At 32.7% G+C, this 25,946-nt stretch overlaps 2 protein-coding genes across 4 annotated transcripts in view; one reads left to right on the top strand and one right to left on the bottom strand.

Moving 5' to 3' along the window:
* Positions 1–4,176, bottom strand: part of LOC127716436 (C2 domain-containing protein 3-like) — a 38,393-nt gene extending 34,217 nt beyond the window's left edge. The window contains exons 1-5 of the mRNA XM_052222627.1: positions 4,015–4,176; positions 2,394–2,577; positions 1,848–2,054; positions 1,227–1,303; positions 43–203 (exon numbers count right to left, since the gene is read on the bottom strand). Of these exons, the coding sequence (XP_052078587.1) occupies positions 43–203; positions 1,227–1,303; positions 1,848–2,054; positions 2,394–2,577; positions 4,015–4,060 (675 nt within the window). The 5' untranslated portion in view covers positions 4,061–4,176. The remainder of the gene's footprint in view (positions 1–42; positions 204–1,226; positions 1,304–1,847; positions 2,055–2,393; positions 2,578–4,014) is intronic.
* Positions 4,177–4,358: 182 nt separating this feature from the next.
* The window catches only part of LOC127715096 (protein phosphatase methylesterase 1-like), a 162,064-nt gene continuing 140,476 nt past the window's right edge, over positions 4,359–25,946 (top strand). For all 3 annotated transcript variants that reach the window (XM_052221139.1, XM_052221138.1, XM_052221137.1), the window contains exons 1-6: positions 4,359–4,454; positions 16,253–16,352; positions 17,935–18,027; positions 18,276–18,333; positions 21,859–21,910; positions 23,940–24,008. In XM_052221139.1, the coding sequence (XP_052077099.1) occupies positions 4,381–4,454; positions 16,253–16,352; positions 17,935–18,027; positions 18,276–18,333; positions 21,859–21,910; positions 23,940–24,008 (446 nt within the window). In that variant the 5' untranslated portion in view covers positions 4,359–4,380. The remainder of the gene's footprint in view (positions 4,455–16,252; positions 16,353–17,934; positions 18,028–18,275; positions 18,334–21,858; positions 21,911–23,939; positions 24,009–25,946) is intronic.

Raw genomic sequence — 25,946 nt, 5'->3', positions numbered from 1 at the left:
AAAAGCATTGGTTATGTGTAATACAAGTTGTTCTGTTCTAACCTGATGTGAAGCTGGAGATATAAATGGGTCATCTACAGGTTTACGTGGAGCCTGTGAATGTGGAACAGGTTGATTTCTCTGTGGATACATGGAATCTTGTGTAGCTTGTGTTTCAAAACTGATATCTGTTGTTGGAACTGATCCATTGCTGTCGTAGGAAGCTGAAATAAAAATAAATAACATTAGAAGTGTTCAATCATAGGAAAACAACAGCTCAAATATGATGTAAAAACTACCTGAATAATAAAGCAATAAGCTATCAAATCAGTGATATTGTTGTCTTTTTTCAAAACTACCTCTACCCTTTTTTTCTGGGACAAATGCATCATTTTTTTGGAAATTAGGAAGTTTTGAATAAGAAGTAATTGTAATAAAACTTGAATTGTGAGACATTTTCAACAGGAAAGGAACTTTTTGGGGAGGGGAAAGAAACTGAAAAAATTATGGTACTTAATACATTGAAAACCACGTGTGTTACAAACACCGCCATGATTCTAACAGAAACCGGGATCTCAAAAGCACTTTCATAATATCAAAATAATAACATGAATACGAAATTTACGTACATTACTACCGATGTCATCACCATTTAGGAAAAATGTACAACTTATTGGAAGGAATTTTCTGCCATTTTTTTCAGTAATTGGGAATTTTCTCTAGGGGAAAAAGCCGAATTTCTGAGGTAATTTGAGGCAAACAATATCACTGTTAGTCAACATTTCAATAGTTAATTTTTGTAAGAAGTAGACTTTAATTTAATCCTAAGTTCTAATGGTTTTATTATTTCAAATAAATTTCTTCTTACTTGTTATTAGAATTTTTTTGGTCGTAGATAGAATTTTAGATCTTTATTATTTTACTTTTTTTTTTTAAATCAGGTGTCAAAATATTATTACTCTAACATAAACCAGTCACCCACAACTATGGTACTATGAATCATTTTGACTGTTCCTTAAGATGCTTAATCTAAAAACCTGATATTTCCTCAATTTTTTTTTTGGCAGAAGCAGTCAAAATATCCATATATAAAACAGAAACTTGCAAGGTAAATGTGAAATACTTAAACCACTAGTCAGCTGATGACATATCTTATATGATTATGTTTCTTCACTCTCTCATTCTAATCACATGATTTAATGAAAGGGAGTCTGTTCTAATGGATACTTAATAATACACATTCATACCCATAAGTGATTCTAGAACAAGTGATACTTGGATTTCTGCTATCTTCTGTTCTTCTTCTGTGAAAACTGGGTAAAATCTAACAAAGAAAAAGAATAATGAAAAATACAATTCAAGTAAAGATTTTTGAATTAATTATAGTTCCTGTTATTTTTTTAATACTATTATTATTCTGAATTTCATATATCACTAACAAAAAATGTAGCTTTCTTAATAACATTCTATGATGACATCTTAACACTTATGTAATTAAAAACTGGACATTCAATTACCCTACATTAACAAATGATTAATATAAGAATTTGTTTGTCATATTGCTTGTAAAAAAAAATATTTGAATCAAGGATATCTTATTGGTATTTTTAATTTATCATTATCTTTCTAATAAAAATATGGTCTTTTCTTTCAAAAATGATCCTTAACTTCATTTCTACATATATAGAGTTGTTTAATTTATCATACTGAAACTAAAACAAGTATTTTTAGATGAAAGTGGTAGAAACTAGGTTACATCTCATTAATCAGTCCTAGTAACAACTATCCAATCGGTGTGTCTTTTGCATATCCTACCTCCCCTATGTATGTCACAATTGTCTAATTTCACCTCAGCTTATACTACTAACCCTTTAACTGGACGATTAGGTGACAACTGTCCAATCTGTGTGACTTCAGCATATCCCACAGGTAACAACAAAGGACCACTTAACACTTCTAGTATTATACTGCCCATGTCACCTAGGTAGGAGGCAAACTGTTTTGGACCAGATCTGATGGGGTACCTTGCTATGGTCTTACTGGAAGCTTTATCATTCTGCTTCACATCTAAGGGTCTACAAATATGTAATCAATAAAATTTTAATTAGGTATTGACTAAAGCCACATAAATAACATTGCTAAGACTATGTCTTTTGTATTTCAGGTGTTGTTCTAAAAGGTTTTTCCTGTGTAACAATTCAAAAATCTACAGCAATGAAAATCAAGATGAAGAAATATAATTGTATACTTATATACTATAAAACAAATGTTTAGTATAATCCATGCAATTTTTGAGGAAAATGACACTGCTAACACTTTTATATTATACAAACTTTTAGAAACATGTTGTGTGCACTTAATTGCCTATACATGTATAAAAATGAATATACAGTTTAAATAGTTCTAATTGATACCTGAATAAAGCTCCATCACCATCCTCTCCCCACCACTTAACTCTAGCATGTGTGACAACAGGTGGACTTGGTGACACCCATACGATCTCTGGTATGGACAATCGGAGAAAACATCGTAACTGGCCTTCAACTTGTGGTGGTAATCCTGTATGAACCTGTACATCTTCTTTCTGCCATTGTTCACCTAAGAAAATACATGTATTACGTTTATTGAATTTTATATAAAATTACATAAAATAAATTGACGAATTAAAGCAAAATACTGACGCGATGGTACCTATTTAGTATTTATTGAACTCTTGTTCAATTATATGCTTTAAGATGCTGTTTTTGTCATTAAAGGTTATTATATCCCTGTAAGGTGATTAGTACTTGTTTTTTCCTTTATTTTGAGAATTAGGTATTTGATTATTTCTGTTAACTGTAAAATCAGAAATTATTGCAGTGTTTTTATTAATGCCAAAAATAAAGGTCGCAATAATAACAATTTTCTTTAATAATTTCAGTAGTGATTTTCCATCACCAATTTAGAATTAGATCTTGCATTTTTACCTGTATTCAGTGATTCGTAATAATGAATGCACACATTAATTTCTGAATTTATAATTATAGTAATTTATTCTTACCATTTCGAAATTGATATATATTGTATAGACATTTAATGATGAAGACTGTATGTTGTCCTCTAAATGTCTTTTGATTATTTTTGTTATTTGAGTTACTGTTTCTTTGACACATATCCTACATTTCCATCTATTGGTATTGGGTCTATTCGTCCACATATCATGTTACCTTCATTCTAATTTAAATACAAATGTATATGATGATGAAGGATGGCCATTGAATGTCAATTGCCGTTATAAATGGACAGAAAGCGAAATGGTGTATTGTAAAACATAAGATTTCCCATAAATTTGTTTATTTGATTCCCAAAAAGTATCATAGACTGATTGTTGGTTGCTTAATGTCCAGTGGCAAACATTTCATACATGACATGTTTAGGATGAAAAAAGTATCATAGAAATAATGATGATTTTGACCTCTTTCACAGGTAACACCTGCCTCATATTAGGTAAATGGTTTCCACATATCAGGTCAAACGCCAAAGAATCACAAACAGGGAGGAACAAGGTAGTGTACTTCTTTTCTTTGTATGAGCTTCCTATTAGAAGGAACACCCCTTAGCGGGTAATATTAAGATATTCAATAGGGGGAAGAAACAGGGATAAAATATATTACATCAAGGTAAAATCTAATGGTGGTGCGCTATACATTGACAGTGAAATGTAAAAAAGAAATCATAGTAGATAAAATATACAATGATATACATGAAAATGATAAAACCAATCTACAGAAGGTCATATAATATGTACTTGCAGCTTCCCATACCTCCCCCTTTTCTTAATGTTAAACCATAAAATTATCTTAACTAAATTTGCACCATATTGGAAACCTATGACAGATCGAAATGTATTTATTTCATTCTATGCTTAGAGATAGCAAACAGAATTGATGCGATATATACTGACTATAAATGTACATAATTGCCGCCAACCTGCTGATTTTTAAACATGTATAAACATGGTCAAAATGTAAACAAACACTTTTGACATGGGTATACCTTGTTTTTTCGTTGACTTGGTGCCTTTTTGTTTCTTTTTCACCATATTCAAGCATTTAATGGATTACATCATTGATAAAATAATGAGTATACATCCACAGAATAGCTATATTTTGCAGAAACATAGCTGTTACCAGCCAAACATTCTTCTCGGACTGTCCGCCATTCTGAATCTCGCTTGTATGAGACTTAATTTTACTAGAGATTATTTTCGTAGTTTATGTTATTTAAACTACTGATATCGGTAAAGTTTAATTTTAACAAGAAACAATGAGAAATACAAATAACTCATCAATATTTGGGTTGAAAATTTATTATATCGATAATAAACAACTCAAAACATTAACGGGCACTTTCCGGAACAAGATGTCTGCTATGGAAAAACAAGCTTTGAAAAATAAACTGGGTGGTTTACCACCAATGCCACCACCTGGTGTAGGGTGAATACAAATTTAAAGTGACACTTTCATTATTGCATAATCAATTGAATAACACCATAGCATGCCATTACAGAAAAACAAGAACTAATGCCATAAATAGTTTACCAAAACAGTCTTTACACACAATTTTTTTTAGAAAAAATGATACTCCCCATATTCAGTACATGCAGACAATTAACTGTATTTACCAGTGTGGTAATAGATATTTCAGCCAAATTCACATTCGTTTAACAGAGCTCCAGACATTCAAGGGTAATACGAGGCAGGTGTTACCTGTGAAAGGGGACGAAGTCTGTATGAATTATTTTTTTTTTAATTCAAACATTTTAACTTCAAAATCTGTTCAAAAAGAAACGGAATTACCCTTACGTTTCCGATTTCGGTTCTGTTGTTCGGAATTTTAGTTGTGACGTTATTTATGTTATGACGTCATATTCAATTTCATATCAAGCCATTCAAGGAATTATTAAAAATGGAATTGGTATTGGGTTCCTTCCTATATTTTACTAGACTGATAAATATATATTTTACTCAAAGACTCACGCAAACGAGACCGGAAAAAGGAAGTAGATTTCTGCGCAAATGCGGGAAAATAAAAAAGTTAACGATTTTGAGTTCATTAGTAGAATGAAAATTTCGGGAAATTTTCCCGATTTTTTTTTTTTTTTTTTTTATTGACTTTTCTACCGTAATAGGGGACTTCGTCCCCTTATAACTTGAATATGTTAATATGAGACAGGCATTACCTGTGAAAGGGTTAAAGTCTGTATGAATTATTTTTTTTTAATTCAAACATATTTTAACTTCAAAATCTGTTCAAAAAGAAACGGAAATACCCTTACGTTTCCGAGTTCGTTTCTGTTGTTCGGAATTTTAGTTGTGACGTTATTTATGTTATGACGTCATATTCAATGTAAACAAAGAAACGCTATCAGATAACGTTTTTTCATATCAAGCCATTCAAGGAATTATTAAAAATGGAATTGGTATTGCGTTCCTTCCTATATTTTACTAGACTGATAAATATATATTTTACTCAAAGACTCATGCAAACGAGACCGGAAAAAGGAAGTAGATTTCTGCGAAAATGCGGGAAAATAAAAAAGTCTGAAAATAAAAAAGTTAAAAAAAGTAAACGATTTTTGAGTTCATTAGTAGAATGAAAATTTTGGGAAATTTTCCCGATTTTTTTTTTTATTGATTTTTCTACCGTAATAGGGGAGTTCGTCCCCTTATTAGAGAAAAATAAACACATTTATTCTAAAACCAGTTGTTGGCATGATACAGCATGTACAGGTTATGTTCTTCTCATATATTTTATGATGGTATTATACTAAACCTTCTTCTTCTTTCAGTTTCCGCACTCCATCATAATATTGATGACTATGTGCCGTGCATGCGTGGGTAGAATTTACAAATATATATTTACATCAAAATTTAAATAAAGAAATAATAACTTGTTTTTGATTTTCACTGTACATATAAGATAAACTGTTATCACAGAGATATGTCTCGCCTTTTTTGTAATTTTGACAATAAACCCCTAATAGTAGGGATTGTGCCTGATTTTCATATGATGAAGACATAATCTTTCAATCAGTTTAATTGAGGTCTGGAGCTGGCATGTCAGTAACTGCTAGTAGTCCTTTGTTAATTTATGTATCATTGTCTTTTTTCTTAGTTTCTTTTGTTACCTATTCTGACATCAGACTCGGACTTCTGTAAAACTGAGTTTTACTGTGCTTATTGCTGTGTGTTTGTTTATTCTACATTGACTAGAGGTATAGGGGAGGGTTGTGATCTCACAAAACATGTTTAACCCTGCCGCAATTTTTGCACCTGTCCCAATTCAGAAGCCTCTGGCCTTTGTTAGTCTTGTATGATTTTTAATTTTAGTTTATTTATATGTTTCTGAGTTAAGTGTGACGTCCATTTTCACTGAACTAGTACACATTTTTGTTTAGGGGCCAGCTGAAGCCCGCCTCCAGGTGGGGGATTTTCTCGCTGTGTTCAAGACCCATTGGTGGCCTTGGGCTGTTTTCTGCTCTTTGGTCGGGTTGTTGTCTCTTTGACACATTCCCCATTTCCATTCTCAATTTTATGTGTTATTACAGATACTTTCACGAGTTGTCTACTCTTTGTTTCTAAAATTTTGTTAATATGTAGTCAGTCAAGGATACTACTTGTACAAGTTATTTTTTATTTACTTGAAGAAGTAAATATTGATATCCTAACATAAGTAAATTTGTTATATTCATATTTCTTATTAGGTTTGAATAATCTCTTCTTAATTTTCTCAAAAAATTTACTTGTGTAAGTAATTTTTATACGCCCGTCAAATTTTTGACGGGACATATTATGTTATACAAATGTCCGGCGTCTGTCTGTCCGTCTGTCTGTCCGGCGTAAACATGTCGCACCATAACTTGAGAATGACTTATCCAAATTTCATGAAACTTAACATAGTTGTTTCTTATGATGGTAAAACGATCTGTATACTTTTTGGTGAAAATAAGATTAAAACTTTTTGAGTTACGGGACTTAGTAACTAAAACAGGTGTGTGTTTTTTTTTCACATGTCGCGCCGTATCTCAAAAACAGTTTATGATTATTGCTTAAAACTTTACACACTTCTTAGTTATATTAACCTTAAGATCTGTATACTTTTTGGTGATGATTCAAAATTTTATTTTTGAGTTATTGAGTATTTTGTAAAAAAAGGTGGAGGGGTTTTTCACATGTCGCGCCGTATCTCAAAAACGATTTATGATTATTGCATAAAATTTTACACACTTCTTAGTTATGTTAATCTAAAGATCTGTATACTTTTTGGTTTTGATTCAAAATTTTATTTTTGAGATAGGGGAAATTCGTCTAAATACGGACGGTGCCTAATTGCGGACAGAATAGGAAGTCTCCTTCTTATAATCGAGTTTATGAATTCATAATGAAATAAATAAAATTGTAGTTAATGTATTTTCTTTTTCAATTATATGGTTGTATACTTATTCTGTTTTAAATATCAAAATGAATACATTTAATAGCGTATCATGTGATTAAAACTGATAGATACCCGGAAGTCTAAGTTTAAAAGTTACAACCCCGGGAATTTTTGAAATCTACATAGTTGACAGTCTACAGAGTTATTACACTTTTCCACGTAAGTATGGTTATCTATTTAAAATAAAATGAATAATAATGTACTTAAGTATACTTAGATTTAAAACAATTAATGATTTATATCTTTTCTTTACATATTTTCTGTAAAAACGTCATACATTAGATGTCTGCATTTGCACCACCCATTTTTTTATTGGTAGTTGAAATGCGGACACAAGAAAAGTAATTACACTTCGTTTAAATGAAAGTGGTTTTGTTCAGAAATGATCGTGTATAGGTGTCAACTATCATCACACTCTATACTCATTTAAAAATATATATATATGGTGAACATAAATACAAACCTTGCACTGTTGATATTTTCAATGTACAAATAAAATAAAATTTTCAAGTCAAATACGGAACAGGTTATCAAATAAAGTAATACAAATCCGTACAAATAAAAATGATGGTGATGATGTCACGCTATCCATACACATAATTCTGGCCGAGGCGGTTGAATTAAGAATGAAATACATTTTTTCAAAATGTACATCATTGATTTTTTTCTTTCCAGAATGTCTACATGCTTAGAATTGTTCAAACGAGAAATAGGGATAAAATCTATCTTGTCAACTATGTTAGCCCGTAACAAATTGAATGAATGTGTCAAAGATGAATGTTTGTTTGACACTGACCAGACATTCGTATTATGCTCAAAACTGTTCGATTTATCAAGAAATAAATACATTGCAAAGCTTTTAGTTGATATCATCGAAGAAGATAAAACAAATGATATTGGAAGCATTGTTTTTGTGGCAAGAACACTGGTAAGAAGAGGCACATGTTTTATTTCACAAGCAGAAGCAGACGATTTACAAAGTTGTGCAGAGACTTTTTTGAAAGATTTATTTTAGTATTAAACTTACTACATGCTTTACTTGAGTTATATGTAAGAAAATAAATACGTGGCTATCTATTATCTTTTGTTTTCGTTCTTTTTTCAGAATGTTAAGGGTGAAAAAATCTAAGTCGAAAGAATTAAGATATAATCAAACAGCTTTAGAAAATGCTGTAAGGAGTATGAAATCGGGGGAAATGTCTGTGAGAAAAGCGGCACAGCATTTTGATGTACCTAAATCTACAATCGGAGATCGTGTAACTGGGAAGAGGGATTTGGAAGTCGGCAGGGGACGGAAACCAGCACTGCCTCTAGAGTTAGAGAAGTCCATCGTCCAGTCAGTTAAGAGAGCTTCCCAGTTGGGAGTTGGACTTTCACGCAAACAACTTCTTACCAGAACTGGAGCACTAGTAAAGAAATTAAAATTAAAAACACCCTTCAAAAACTCAACGCCTGGTAAAGAATGGTGGCAAAGCCTTAAAGAAAGACACCGGATTTAACAATTAGGAAACCAGAAAAAACAGGTGCCTTACGGTGCCGAATGATGAACCGGCAAAAAGTCGAGGCCTATTTCCAAGACTTAGGATTAATTCTAACACAGAAAAATCTGTTAGGGAAACCAAAATTGATATGGAATATGGACGAGTCGGGAAAATCTTTTGAACACGATCCTGTCAAAGTAGTGGCTGAAAAGGGGGCAAGAAATGTACCAGGTCGCACAAGCGCTATCAGCACACATGTGACGCTAGTTGCTTGCGTCAATGCTATGGGAGATAAGATGAGTCCTTTGTTAGTTGTAAAAGGTAAAACAGAAAGATCGATATTTGGTTTCAATACACAAGAGGCTCCACCAATGACCATGTGGGACTACCAGGAAAGTGGGTGGATGGATGATAGAATCGGAGAACGGTGGTCTAAAGACATTTTTTTGAAACAGTGTGGTAACGATCGGCCACAGATTCTCATTGTAGATGGGCACTCATCACACGAATCTTTAGCGCTAATACAAGAGGGAATCAAAGAAGATGTTGTTGTATTGTCGCTACCACCACACACTATGCATTACTTGCAACCACTAGACAGAACTGTGTTTGGTCCTTTCAACAAGCAATATGACAGAGCGTGCTCCGAATTTCTACAGGAGAACATACTGCACAAAGTGGATAAGTGGACTTTTCCAACTTTGTTCAAAACAGCCATGGAATTCAGCACTAACAACTGAAAATATCAAAAGCGGATTCCGAGCTTGCGGAATTTACCCCTTCAACCCACTTGCAATTCCCGAGTGTGCTTACCTGCCAAGTGAACCTTCACAATATATTGAACAAAATAAGTCGGTCATGAAACCAACTGAAGCTGCATTGCCGAGCTCCTCTGCCGCGGGGTCCTCAACTGAAATTGCCACTATTGAGACAATGGCTCCATCTGGTGATGCACCGGTTTTAAATATCAATCAATCCCAAATATTACCACTAATTGTTGATGTTCCAGATATTACTGACAATCTACAGCAATGGGAAATAGACGACCCGCAAGATTTGTTAGAGCTAATCTTACAGAACAAAATTAAGGTAGTTGCTACTGCAAATGAGGATGGGGTTGCCGCATTATCAGATATGTGGAATGCAGAGGTAACATCTTTGTTTCTACCGTTCAGTGTGAACAATGTAAGAGAGAACAAAACACCCACTGATGCCAAAAAGACAAAGACTGGGTCACACCAATCGCATCGTTTGCTAACAAGTGAGGAGGTTGTACAAGAAAAACTTTTGCTTGCCAAAAGAAAGAAGAAAGAGAAAACAAAAAAGTTGAAAACAAACTTAAAAAAGCTGAACGAGGACTGAAGAAAGTTGAACAAGGATTAAAAAAGAGCAATCAGTGTAAAATTACTAAATGCAAGAAAGTCAAGTTGAACAATTAATATGCAACTTACCTGATCAACAAACATTGGACAAAAAAGTGAATAAATGAATTTTCATCCTATACAATATTCTGAAAATGAATACTGTTATTCAAATGCAATGTTGTTTTATTTTCTTCAAAATAGCGAAACATAGGTTTTATTAGATAGATTTGTTGGCTGGCTGTTTATGATCGTCTTGTTTTTGTTGTTAAATTACTGGTTTCATGGGTGTAGATTTAATTTTGCTGGTTCCTTTAAATGTACAGTGGTGAATAAGATCATCCATGTGAAGATCGAGAATAATCAAGGTAACAATACTTGTACCAGTAGGATTTTGATGATTTCAAATTAACGGCTTACATATATTTGATTGGACAAGATACTTAGCCTGAATATACCGAAATAAGTCACCCTTGGAGGAGCTTATTTTCAACTATGACATTACATTTTTATTCATGTTTTATGTTTTCGGGTCCCTTTCTCATTGATATATATCATGATAACTTTTAGTTCATGCAGAAATACCGAAAGTTAGTTCACTAATATAGCGGGATAAATTTAAAAACCCAAATGGATACGATAAAAAAATTTCCATACTTGTCCAGACTAACTGACTACAAAAAAAGACAACTTGCGCTCTTAAGTTTCAATTAAAAACTATTCCTGTTGGTATACTCTTTTTTCATGATAGTGCTTTGTAAAAACCAACATTATAATTCGAAAGAGACATGGAATATACCAAAGGGATGGTCAAACTAATAAGTCGAAAACAAACTAACAATGCCATTACAAAAAACGAAAAACAACCAAGGACAAGCAACTGTCTTCAGAACAGCATAAAAAAACCCAAGAAACTCACAAAAAAATGGGGGTGATCTCGATTGCTCCTGAAAGATTAACAAATATCCTGCTCCACATGTGACATCCTCCCCTCCCCCCCCCCCCCCCCCCCCCCCCCCCCCTGAATCCACCACTGCACATAATGATGACGGAACGTGTGTGTACTTCTGTATATGTTGACATTTTATTACATTTTTTGTTCTTGAAACCATTTTTTATACGTATTCTCGTATTAAAGTGTGTTAGAGCAATACAAAAAATACGAAAATAATGATATCAATAAGATCTTTATTATTTTACTTTAACTGCAATCTCTGAGATGTGACATGTGGTACAGTAAGTAACAATTAATGTAAGTTAAAATTCACATTAACATGAAAAATCAGTCCTATATCAGTGATTATAACAGATGTCCGCATTTGAAAGACATGCTGTCCGCATTTATACACCTACTGTCCGCATCAACACTACTTCACATGTTAGCGTTTCTTCGGAATTATATACCAACCAATGAAATTAAACGAGCTTGAAATAGCGAGAAATCATCCATTTGCAACCCCTCTTGACTATAGATGCAGTTGTACCATCTACCTTACCGCATTTATCGTAATGGATCGCTCGGTTCCGGGCAATACAGAAACTGTCCGCAATTAGGCGAATTACCCCTATTGATTTTTTTTTTTTAAAAGGGGGTTTTCACATGTCGCGCCGTATCTCAAAAACAATTTATGATTATTGCTTAAAATTTTACACACTTCTTAGTTATATTAATCTAAAGATCTGTATACTTTTTGGTTTTGATTCAAAATTATATTTTAGAGATATTGAGTTTTTGTTAAAAAAAAAAGGGGGGTTTTCGCATGTCACGCCGTATGTCAGAAACTATTTATGCTTATTGCATAAAAATTCTCACACAAGACGACGGGCGTATCATGCGCTCATGGCGCAGCTGTTTATTTTTTACAATCCCTAAAATTCTCAAGTTTTGGGATGTAAAAACATGCCTTAAACAATTTTTCTCTGGTTAGCTCATAAATTTTGATCAGAGTTCAACGTTTCATCTCATTAATTCAACAAAAAAACTAATTGTGCAAAGATCTTAAGTAATTGCGCAAGGCCTTCAAAAATTGCCCCTTGGAGGCTTGTAAATGAGCAGTGTTTTGAAGATAACAGACAAATGAGATTTTCATTGTCAATGAAATTACACTTAAATGATTAGTAAAGACATCGGCAAAGGACAGACAATTGAAAATTCTATTAGAGCAAAGAAGTCCTGAGAAATTCAAGAAAAGAAGGTAGTATGACTTTTTTTACTTGTATAAGTAAAAAAATCTGAATGTCTAAGGGACATAACTAAGCCTTTGAATAATTTACCTATACAAGCAAATAAAATACACCTGTATAAGTATCTTACAAATTTACTTATATAAGTATATCAATATTTACTTCTTCAAGTAAATAAAAATAACTTGTACAAGTAGTACCCCTTACTGGTACTGTGGTAGTAACATATGTTTGTTATTTGTTAAATAAATCATAAATATTTTAATTTTTAGTGGGCACTTGGGAATTTTTGAAACTTTGCGCAGTAACTTAATACATAGCCTTGATAACTAATTTACCAATTAAATTAATACATTTTTTATCAACCATGGTAAATCAATGAGACAAGGCTTTTAAGCGATAAACTTATCTGTAATAACAAAACCTCATTACATGCTCTGATCATTATTTTTTGCAATAAATTAAAATACATTGTGATTAAGCATGATATATGTCTGAGCAAAGGCTTTGAAGTGATGTAGAGAAGCTGTAATAACAACCTTTAGTATTTACAGGCATATTTTTATGCCCCCGTCGTAGTGGTGGGGGCATTAAGTTTTACCCTTGTCTGTCTGTACGTATGTACGTACGAACGTACATCCCAAAGTTGGTTTTCGTTCTCTAACTTTAGTTTGCCTTTACCAAATGTTATGAAACTTATACACAATGCTTATTACCACAAAACACAGATCGAGTTTGAATTTTGGTGGCGTCACTTTAACCGTTCTAGCCTTATGCCCCTTTACAAATGGAAAAACTGCTGAATTTTTCGTTTCGGTTCTCTAACTTTAGTTTGCCTCAACCAAATGTTATGAAACTTATACACAATGCTTATTACCACAAAATACAGATCAAGTTTGAATTTTGGTGGTGTCACTTTAACCGTCCTAGAGTTATGCCCCTTTACAAATGGAAAAATTGCTGAATTTTTCGTTTCCATTCTCTAACTTAAGTTAGCCTCAACCAAATGTTATGAAACTTATACACAATACTTATTATCACAAAATACAGATCAAGTTTGATTTTTTGGGGCGTCACTTTTACTGTTCTAGAGTAATGCCTCTTTACAAATGGAAAAATTGCTGAATTTTTCGTTTCCGTTCTCTAACTTAAGTTTGCCTCAACCAAATTTTATGAAACTTATACACAATACTTATTACCACAAAACTCAGATCAAGTACAAATTTGGGTAGCATCACTTTTACCGTTCTTCAGTAATGTCCCTTTATAACTTTATATGATATGCAAGCGGGGGCATCATCTGTGTCACATGGACACATTCCTCATTTATTTCTGTAATAACATAGGTGTACTAAGCATGATTGGCAAACTATGAACTGTTATAGCTTTCCAAAGTTTAGTATGCATAAAGACAATAATGATGTCATTAGAACTTGTATACAATTTAACAAAACAAAGGATGTATATTGCCCCTTTGAAACATGTAACTCACTTATGTTATCACAGTTTTTTGATTTTTTAGTCCACAATAACAAATGTACCGGTATGTTATTTTTCTCTAATAATTTATTTATGTTATACCCTTGACTGCCAGATAAGCTGCGTATTTGCGTGATTACGCAATAAAAACAATTGAAAACTTAATTCAATTGACAATTGCAGCATTCAAAAACCCAATTCATGCAAAGGAAAATCCAATTATATGTCAAAACTATGCGTTCTAAACCCTACTTGTCGCAATCATGTGTTTACCCTTATCAATAAATTGTTGTAGCGTAAATCTATTTATGTAATATTAGGAAATCAGAGTTAGAAAATCTACTTTCATTCTAAAAATTACATCAAGTATTTGATCTGGGTCCCTGTTGAAAGGAATTATCTGTTACTTAAAGCTGTATCCCCGGTAAACATAAGGGACCAGTTTATTAAATTTTCTTTGGCAGACCATGAGTCGGAGAGGCAGAATGCAAGTCACATCAATTCCTCAATGGAGAAGGCAACAACTCCAAAAGAACCCATGGCTAAATTAATATCAATTAAACGGGGGTCTCATATATATATATATTGCTCTGAAAATAAGTCTACCACAAGCAAAATTACAACGTGTACAAGTGTTTGGGGCCACAAATGGACCCCAAATATTCAGCTGTCACCAGTGACAAGACAAAATGAGAGTGCTGAACATATGGATATCATCAATAAAAATTTATACCTTGCCAAACTTGCCTTTGATTTTGAATGTGATGATAATGAAGCTGAGTCTAGCTCACACTTTATTCTTACAAATCTTGACAACATTTTGTTCAAACTATTTATCATACTAGAAAAAATCAAATGCAGACACGCAATGTCAACGGATTGTTATAATAACCCCAACAACGAAATACCAGGGGTGATCGTATGTGCTCTAGAAAGGTAATCAGTTACTGCCCCACTAATAACACCAGTTTATTTAAGTTGGCAGAAAATACAAAACTGGCGGAACAGTTGAAACAAACCAGACACAAATTAAACAAAAATTGCTCGTCAGTATTTAAACCAAATAAAATGGTCATCACATACATGACATACATACTTGAAAAAACATATTTAAGATAAAAGGGGAAGAACATCTTTGTTTGATATGATACCATTATGCCATGCCTCAGTTCAATATTTAGATGATGAAAAACCCCAATACATTCAGGAGCTTGGTGGTGAAAACCCCAATTTTGATATTTGCCTGAGAGGTGAATTGGAATTAATAATGCAATTGAAAAAAACTATTTCACTCAATTACATCAAAATTGGTGGGTACATGGGGTAAACAACCCAATTTGTGAATTTTTATCTGGAGCTCTGCATGGTTTAAAGAAGTGCAACATACCCACAGCTCTTGATTTCCTGTGAAATGGGAAGAAGTCCATATCAAATTATATCGCCCATTATCGGCACTGGCTACGATTACCTGGAAAAAGTAACAATAAGAAATAATTATTGTTATTTCCGAGGCTAATTGCCAAAATGTATTTCCTGACAGGGACCCGACTTCATTCGGATATTGCAGGTAACAAAAATATTATTTTTATTGTTACAGGCAGTTTATTGTTGCCTGCAAACTATATATCCAGACGCACTGATCTAAGAAATGTTTGATTTGTGAGCAGTCTGTGGAAAAAATTTAAACCATTCGATTATAAAAAAACAGTTACATGGTTAAACTTCCAGATGCATTGACCAATATGACATTCACATTTTGCCATAGGGGTTGATCAAAACAAATCAAGAGTTGCTTGAAAAATCCCAAGCATTAGAAATACTTTTTATATAAAACTAAGGTGATGGGGTATGATTGACAAAGATTCAAAAATAATACACATGTTCTTTATTATTATTAATTGACAATTAGAATTTTGAAAATAAACAAGAAAATCCAATTCATGTGCACACAATTTTACGGTTTTTATCTAGTCTAGTATGTTTTAATCAGCATTAATAAAATACCCCTTTACAATTTCTTTGGTCAGAACTGAATTAAGTGGGAGGGGCCTAGATAAGAAAATTCATATCCGGTAACCTTGAACATAACATTTATTTTGTTTTGCTGTATTGATGATTACTGACAATATTTTTCTATTTATCATATTTATTGTCTTATTCAAGTGAACCTGTATTCACCTATAAAGCCTACAGCAAGTTTACATCTTTAAAGACATTACCTTTTCTATATGAATTTTAGTAGCATACTTCATTTATGTGAATGCAACTTTTAAAGATAATTGTTTTTTCCAGAGGCCATGGAAAGAGACCAATTGTTAGGAAAAGAGATTATACTCCTGTTTACTGGGACCATTATTTTGAACATGAGCATGATGTAAAAGTAGAAGAAAATGTATCCTTTGTATTATTTAAAAATTTGATTGTTTTGTTACAGTGAAACATGTGGAAAGTTAACCATGGTTGCCAACTCACGCATTTTGTTTGTAATACACGCATTTTCACCTGATTAAACACACTCTTTTCATAACCCACATGTACACGCATGTCATGTCTATTACATGTATTCACAGCCATTCTTGTACATTATTGTCATGATACTAATTTTCCTTTTTTAGTTATTTACTTTTGGTTCTATATCCTCTAGCTTTTTCCAACATCAATCATTACTTATATCAAGGCCAAGAATAGTTTCTGCTTCTAAGTTTAGCATTTTCCATTTCCAGAAAATGTTCAGTGTATGGACATGATGGAAGAGGTAGTTTTATTGACCAATAGATTCATTTTCAGAGGAAGAGGTACTATAGTTATGTTTAGAAAAAATGGTTAAAATGTGATTAAAAGAAAGTGACAGGGACTGAAAAAATTGTTAGTTTTTTCATCCTTGTAACTCATTTATGTTAAATCATATTTACATTTACTTGGATCTTTTGTTAAAATTGATAAAATTAGACATTCAAAAATTCAAAATTACTTGAAACTTGTTGTTTACGATCAGTCAAACCTATTTCTGTTAGAGAATATAAATTTCTTGTACCAGTATTCACAATTACAGACCTTTTGAGTGTATGAATGTGATAAAGTAGGACTGATCTTGTTTTTTCTTTATAATTCATAGTAAATCTGATTGTACTGTCCAATAGGTTGGGTAATACCTGTTATCCTTTTTATGTATAATTCATAAACATTACAAAACTTAATCAGTACTATCATTATTTCATACTAAATAGTGTTGAATTACTTTGAGATTCTAATATTTGAAGGAAAATCTTTCAGAAAAGACAAGCAGCTGATTAAAAAATTATTACATTTCTGACATTATTTGACAGATTTAACAGAAATAGTCTGAATAAGAGAGGTGAAGGATGCCAAAGGGATATTCAGGTCGAAAACAAACTGACAAAGCCACAGCCCAAAACAAAAAAAACGATCAAAAGATGAACACAAGAATACAAAACACAACATAAAAAACTAAAGACTGAGCAAAATGAATCCCATTAAAAACCAGGAGTGATCTCAGGTGCTCCAAAAGGGTTAGCAGAAACTGCTCCACATTTGAATGCTACTATTTAAAAAGGACAAATTTGTTCAGAAACAATAATAGTTTGAAATTTGAAAATAAATGCTAAAAAATTTGAAAATAAATGCTGAATTTTCAATATGGTACCCTCTTCCTTATCTTAAGATTTCAATAAAGCAGATTGTGTCTTTTATGGTTTTTACATGTATCTGGTAGTTTTTGTCAAGTTCAGTTGGTCATTATCTTGTCAAATTTTTCCTTGTGTTTCTTTTCCTGATTTGTCTCTTCCTAGTAAAAATCACTGAAAAATTTAAGAGAATTCATAAGGTATACATTTATGATATTTATGTGAACCATCTTCCCAGGATTAAGGAGGAGTGGTTAATCTGTTATCTAATGTACTCCTTAAATGGAAACATTTAAAAATTATTATAGATTTTCCTTAGCTTTATAACAGACTTTCAGAGTGTATGAATGTGGTAAGGAAGGACCAGTCCTACTTTTTCTTCATGGAGGAGGTTTCTCAGCTTTATCATGGGCCTTGGTATCAGTAAGTATAAAGTATTTGTAGTTCACTAATGTTTTTTTTGCCTTTAAACAAATATGGTTTAGAAGTAGCTCTGTTATTGATGGGACTTTTCTGTTAAACTATTGCTACTGGACGTTAAACAAGTAACAATCAGTCAATCTGTGTAACTATAATGTCAAATTGAATGCAAATGTGATGTCTCTTGGGTTTGTAATATGAGAAATGTTTTGAAGCTTTACAAACAAATACATTATTTTTTCTATTTTCAGAGTAATATATCACATTTAGTCACATGTCGATGTGCTGCAGTGGATTTGAGAGGTCACGGTGAGTAAAAATTCTGCATCCTGCATTTTAAGGTTATCACTAGTGAAAACTCTGTTTGAACACTGTTAATCAAGTGAAAGAGAATCGCCTATTACAGCATAATGACTTGAGTGTGTAGGTAAAGGTAATATCTTTGGTAAGCTTGCTTGCTAGCTGAACCATGAAATCATTATAAGTTAAGGTATATTTTTACAAAATCATGGTGCGAGAAACATCTCAAAGATTTGACCCGACTAAGTTTATTTTTACACCTTCTGTAGAACTCCCCTAAAAATACACATCAAAATCAAAGATAATGATATCCTTATTATATATATAAACATATATAATAAGGATATGAAAAGCGATTTTTTAAAAAGATTAAATCATAATTTTATAATGAATTACACATGTATATATAAACAATCTAGTTATAAATGAACAGAGGTAATCGAAATGAAATTGACAAATCAAACACACCTACAACCTGAAAACATATTTTTGAACTAACTTGTAAATCTGGTTTCACAATATTTATATACTGTTCCTACTTTTGATTGGTTCCCAGCTCAACTATTATATCCTCCCAAAAGAAGGTAGTACCTTAGCTAATAATGATTTCATGGTTCAGCTTGCAAGCAAGCTAGCCAAAGATACTACCTTTACCTACACACTCAAGTCAATGTGCTGTAATTACCATTTGACTTTATATGCTATTGTAACTTGGTTATTTTGATAGAGAGCTCTTGTTATGTCAATAATATAACTTGTGTTCTTACTTTTGACGCCTTGTTAAGAAAAAAGAGGCAGAAGATACCCAAGGGGATATAAAAAAAAAAAGTTAAAGAAAATCCGACATCACCATGGCAAAAAACAAACAAGAATGTGTCCTAGTACACGGATGCCCCACTCGCACTATCATTTTCTATGTTCAGTGGACCCTGAAACTGGGGTCAAAACTCTAATTTGGCATTTAAATTAGAAAAGATCATATCACAGGGAACATGTGTACTAAGTTTCACGTTGATTGGACTTCAACTTCATCAAAAACTACCTTGACCAAAAACTTTAACCTGAAGTGACCAAAATCTTTAACCTGAAGTGGGACAGACAGACGAACAGACGCTCAGACCCAAAAACATAATGCCCCTAGGTGGGGCATAAAAAATCAATGAGAAGACAAAACAGTCTACAAAACACTAAAAGAAAACTAAAGCATGTGTTAAGTTTGAGCAACATGAATCCCAACAAAAACTGGGGTGATCTTAGGTGATCTGGAATGGTAAGCAGATCCTGCTCTACATTTGGCACTTGTTGTGTTGCTCAATGCAAGTACAAATTTGATGATAAGTCTCATTCTGTAATGTCACAATCGAGAAAAAGAGGTGGGAATTGTGGCTTTGACAATTGGAACTAATACTCTTTTATTTATGGTTTGATCACCTAGTTATCACCTTCTTGCAATTGGATTTTGATTTTGTCCAGATTAATCTGAATTCTGAGGGCCTTTTTAGGACTTGCCAGGGCTGAGGCAAGGCCCAGCTAGTTATTAAAAAGGCTGTCAGACATCAAAGACAAAGCAATCTGTGGTTAATGTTAGTTAGAAAGATTACAAAAAACGAAAAAAATTCTAGATGATATTGAATCACTTTAACATAATGTGACATAAAAACAACAGTCCCGTCATAAATTGATTCAACCAGTAATTGTAACTACCATAGCTGGCTACCTGAAGTAGCATACACATTTTTACTCTGCTTTCCAAATTATGTGCCACTTTTATTTCCTTGCTCAAGGTGGGAATCATCTTGTTAGAAATTGCAATATGCTGTTTTTGTTGAGCCTGTGACTTCTGTCGCAGAAAGCTCGACATAGGGATAGTGATCCGGCGGCGGAGATAAACAAACTTCTTAAAAGCTTAATATTTCAGAAGGTAGAAGACCTGGATCCTTCATACTTTGTATATAGATGCCTTATGTTATGAAGTTTCCGTCTGTCATATGTTCATTGTCCTTGACCTTATTTTCATGGTTCAGTGACTACTTGAAAAAAAAGTTAAGATTTTTAGTATTCTTAATTTCTCTCTTATTATGAGTAATAGGATAACTATATTTGGTATGTGCGTACCTTGTAAGGTCCTCATGCCCTCAACCTCATTTCATTGATCAGTGAACAAGGTTAACTTTTCGTGGTCAAGTCCATATCTTAGATATTATAAGCAATAGGTCTACTATATTTGGTGTATGGAATGATTGTAAGGTGTACATGTCCAACTGGCAGTTGTCATCTGACAGTGACCTCATTGGTTCAGTGGTTAAAGTTAAGTTTTTGTGTTTTGGTCTGTTTTTCTAATACTATATGCAATAGATCAACTATATTTGGTGTATGGAATGATTGTAAGGTGTATATGTCTGTCTAGCAATTATCATCTGACTATGACCTCATTTTCATGGTTCATTGGTCAATAAGTTTTCCTGGTTAAGTTTGTTTCTTAGATACTATATGCAATAGATAAAACTATATTTAAAGCATGTAATGATTGTAAGGTGTACATGTCTGTCTGGCAGGGTTCATCTTACCTTGGCCTCATTTTCATGGTTCATTGATCAATGTTAATTCTTCCTGGTTAAGTTTGTTTCTTAGATGTGCAATAGGTTAACTATATTTAAAGCATATTTAGTGTATGGAATGATTGTAAGGTGTACATGTATTTCCAGTTTGGTTTATTTGACCTTGACCTCATTTTCTTGGATCATGTTAAGTTTATGTGATAGTTGTAGTAAAGCTTTATATTTAGGACTATCAATATAATATCAATGGTTAGTAAAGAAGGAGAGACATTTCAGCATGTGCACTCTTGTTTTATTGTGTGCGTGAGTTTTATGACGTACATGTATGGTTTATAAAGGTAAAGGGGAGGGAGGGGAGGGAACTGTGTACACATAAAACAGGTTTAACATTACCACATTTTATATCTGGACTATGTGTTGTTAGTTGTTGTTTGTCTTTGTATATCTAGATATTTTCCCATATAAGTCAGATGTTGTTGGTTGATGTGGTCTGTTGTGCCTTGTATTTACTTTTTATAGTTTTTGTGAAAGGATCTGTTTATGAAGAAAAGCTGACAATAGGTTATTGATTTTTGTAACCTGTTGCATTAGTATTCATACATCTTAGGTACAAGCAGTAGCTCTGTAACAACTCAGAGGCTTGTTTTTTTACTTCCCTATCATTTTCCATTTGTACTCTAATCATGGTAGACCATTGATATCTGATTGCCTCTGACTTTCTTATTTTCTACATTGTCAGGCCTGTCTCATAGTCATGATAGTCATACTAAATGTAAATTGATTACATTGTGCAATGTCAGTTTTCTGATCAGGTGAGTTTTAGGAGTACCAGGGTACTAACAAATGACCAAGTGATACTCACTCCTATATATACGTGTATTAATAATGCAGACTTTCAAATTTCTTTTTATGATATTGTAGCAAAGCATGTTTCTGTGTTGAATGTTTTATTGAACCTGTCACATTTCTGTTACAGGAGACACAGTTACAACAGACGATGGAGATCTTAGTTCAGAAACAATGTCTAGGTATGTATTACTTTTCTTAGAGGATACATTTTTGTTTTACATAACTGCACGCAGCCATATTGATAAATTGGGATCACTTCTGTTGATTTGCTGTGTTTCATTGTCATATCAGATTTATAAATCAGCATCTCCTAGAAAACAGCTTAGTTTAAACATTTTTTTTTATTTTTTAAAAAGTGCACTAATTACAACTATACAATAGAAATACAAGATTCGGAAACAAGAATAACTTATGTAAATACATCTCCTTAGGAAACAGCGCGATAGAATTTAAACCTATTTCCTTGTAAGCATTTGTTACCTCATTACTATTACAACTGTCCTGTCATTTACTGTGAGACAAATACCTATTTTCAAGTCAAACCAAAAACCACTTTAAGCCTGTACAGGATCATGAGATCATTGAGATGGTATGACTATGTCAGTGAGAGAGTAACATTATATAACAACAAAACCAGAAAAAAAACATTAAGAGGCTAACTCACAGTGTCCACCAATAGATGAGTGCATATGTCAACTCTGAATTTTGCTTATTCTGGACAAGTTGTGAATAAATTGAACATAAACTTCAGTGATCTTAATCAGCATCATTCACATTAATATGTACAAAACAGTATTGTTACTAGTTTTGTTTTTTTATGCTTCTGCCGTAGCGGAGAGGACATTAAGTTTTACCCTTGTTCGTCTCTAGGTACGTACGTCCGTACGTCCCAAAATTGGTTTCCGTTCTCCAACTTGAGTTTGCCTCAACCAAATGTTATGAAACTTATATACAATGCTAATTACTACAAAACACAGATCAAGTTTGAATTTTGGTGGTGTCACTTTAACCGTTCTAGAGTAATGCCCTTTTATAAAGGAAAAATTGCAAAATTTTTAGTTTCCATTCTCTAACTTAAGTTTGCCTCAACCAAATGTTATGAAACTTATACACAATGCTTATTACCACCAAATACAGATCAAGTTTGAATTTTGGTAGGGTCACTCTAACCGTTCTAGAGTTATGCCCCTTTATAAATGGAAAAATTACAAAATTTTTCGTTTCCGTTCTCTAACTTAAGTTTGCCTCAACCAAATGTTATGAAACTTATACACAATGCTTATTACCACAAAACACAGATCAAGTTTGAATTTTTGGTGGTGTCACTTTAACCGTTCTAGAGTTATGTCCTTTATAAATGGAAAAATTGCAAAATTTTTAGTTTCTTTTCTCGAACTTAAGTTTGCCTCAACCAAATTTTATGAAACATATACACAATGCTTATTACCACAAAATAAAGATTAAGTTTGAAATTTGGTGGGGTCACTTTAACTGTTCTTGAGTTATGTCCCTTTATAAATGGAAAAAAATGCAAAATTTTTAGTTTCCGTTCTCTAACTTAAGTTACCTCAACCAAATGTTATGAAACTTATACACAATGCTTTTTACAACAAAACACAGATCAAGTTGAATTTTGGTAGCGTCACTTTAATCATTATCGAATTATGCCCCTTTATAAATCGAAAAATTGCAAAATTTTTAGTTTCTGTTCTGTAAGTTAAGTTTGCCCCAACCAAACATTATGAAACCTATACACAATACTTATTACCTTAAAACTCAGATCAAGTACAAATTTGGGTAGTGTCACTTTTATTGTTTTTGAGTTGTCCCTTTATAATGTTATATGCAAGCGAGGGCATCGGACACATTCTCCATTTATTATTTAATCTTTTAATCACTGACTAGAATAAATGTTTTGAGATAACTACCGGAACTAATAGGTTTTTTAATGAATTCAAATACTGTAAATTAAGAAATTATTGCGTTCATTTATTATTGCGATTTATGAAGAATGGACAAAAATGCCAGATTTATTATTATGATCTCAAGAAAGTCTGCATTCAAATGAATGTATCAGATATCAAAATGCAAGTTATTATTGCAAATTCACCCAGTGGCATTATTCGCATTAATAAAAACCTCACAATAATTTCTGCATTTACAGTATAAGATGAGCTAATCATGCTAATTCTTTCTTTTTGACTTCAGTGATGTTGGCAATATAGTGAAGGCTTTATATGGAGAAGATCCACCACCTATAATACTGGTAGGACACAGGTGTGTACATAGATATCTTAATTTATAAATATCAACGCCATAACAATACCAGTTATTGAATTTATCAATTAATTGAAAAGTTCTTACAATCTTCTATTTTGTTTGTTGATCTAAATCTTTTTAAGGGTTTCCTTTACCAAATAAAAATAAGGAGATGTGGTATGATTGCCAATGAGCCAACTATCCACCAAAGTTCAAATGAAGTGGATGTAAGCAATTATAGGCAACCATACAGCCTTCAACAATGAAAATGAAAAAAATGTCGGCTATATAAGGCCCTGACATGAAAAATATTAAACAATTCTTTTGAGAAAACTAACAGCCTAATTTATAACAAAACAATTTGCAAAAAACAAATATGACAGACATGAACCAACTACAACTACTGAACTACAGGCTCCTGACTTGGGACAGGCACATACAGAATGTGGCTAGTTTGCTGGCGCCAAACCCTCCCCCTAACCTAGGACAGTGGTGTAACAGTACAACATAAGAACAAACTATAAAAATCAGTTGAAAAGGGCTTAACTCATCAGATCGATTCAAAACAGAAAACACAGACCGGACATGGTAGTGTATCTATACATCCCACAACAAAAAAGACACTTAAGTAAAGATCTGAGAGTACTCTCAGCTACTGACAGCTAGATCAAACCCAATAACAACTAATAAAAAAATTATGTATCTAAGACTAAAATATCAATCAGTACACATCCAACATCCAATGGATTTAGTGTACCGACGTCATTAACAGAGAAAAACATGACCTTGTGCAATGCCAAAATATAGATATTGACAGAAGTACCGTAAAGGTGCATATATGTATAACAATGATATTTAGTACGGTTTTAATTTACTGATAAAAAAATCAATATTAATACCAATAAAAACAATATTCAAAGATCTAATTACAGTGTTGAATTGGTAACCTGTAAGAAAAGTTTATTTAAAGGATTGATAAGTTTACGCAGATTGTATCTAAATTTCCGGGCTCGGTAAACAACATTCCCGTAAAAATTAGGATGTGCTATTCCGTTTGAAATAAGTTTTCTACGGGTACAACCAAACTTGCAAACCAGTCATGGACTTTGCCATTGCTTTATTTGGGGATATACATTTTGTATCTGAAACTCCTCTTAAAGCCCTTATTACAATTTATTGAACTTTCTCACAATCTTAACCATTTAATGCTATTGTGCATCTAATATTTTGTTTAATGATCTGAATCATTTTTGGGGTTTCCTTTACCAAAGCATGGACTTTGCCATTGCTTTATTTAGGGGGGTACCTATTTTGTATCTGAAACTCCTCCAAAACCCCTTTATATTACAATTGATTGAACTTTCTCATAATCTTAACAATATAATGCCATTGTGCACCTCCTTTAGCAGTTTCATTTAGCAAATTATAGGCACACTACAGTACACATTTATATCCCCTTCTCCTCATTGGATCCTTATTAGAATTTGATGAAATTTTCTCAGATTCTTCAGCATTAATGCCATTGTACACCTATAAAATTGTTTATAATCTCAATTATTGTACACCTTTCTTTCTAAAGTGCCTGGTATATAGTGAAACGGGAGTCTGTCTGTTTCATTTTTTCGTTCTTCTGTCCCAAATTTGTATCTGCAATTTTATTGACAGAATTTTGTGAAACTTTCACAAAATCTTACTATCATTATGTACTTATAAGCCACTTTATTCTTCCTCTGAATGATTTGAATGGTTTCTCTTATCAAATCGTGGACTTTGCAAGTGTAGGGTATATTTTTTTTTTAGCTTTGTTGCAGTATCTGTAATCATATCTTAGTATGGGAGTTTTTTTCCCATGAATATCTGTCTAGTTACACTTCTTATCCAGCTTTTGATTAGACACCAGTCAGCTATGAGAATATTTCAAATATCATATTTCCATGGAATAAATTAATAAAAATC

The sequence above is a fragment of the Mytilus californianus genome, unplaced genomic scaffold (assembly GCF_021869535.1).
Source record: "Mytilus californianus isolate M0D057914Y unplaced genomic scaffold, xbMytCali1.0.p SCAF_9, whole genome shotgun sequence".
NCBI classification, from domain to species: domain Eukaryota; kingdom Metazoa; phylum Mollusca; class Bivalvia; order Mytilida; family Mytilidae; genus Mytilus; species Mytilus californianus.
This window is presented reverse-complemented; position numbering and strand designations above follow the sequence as displayed.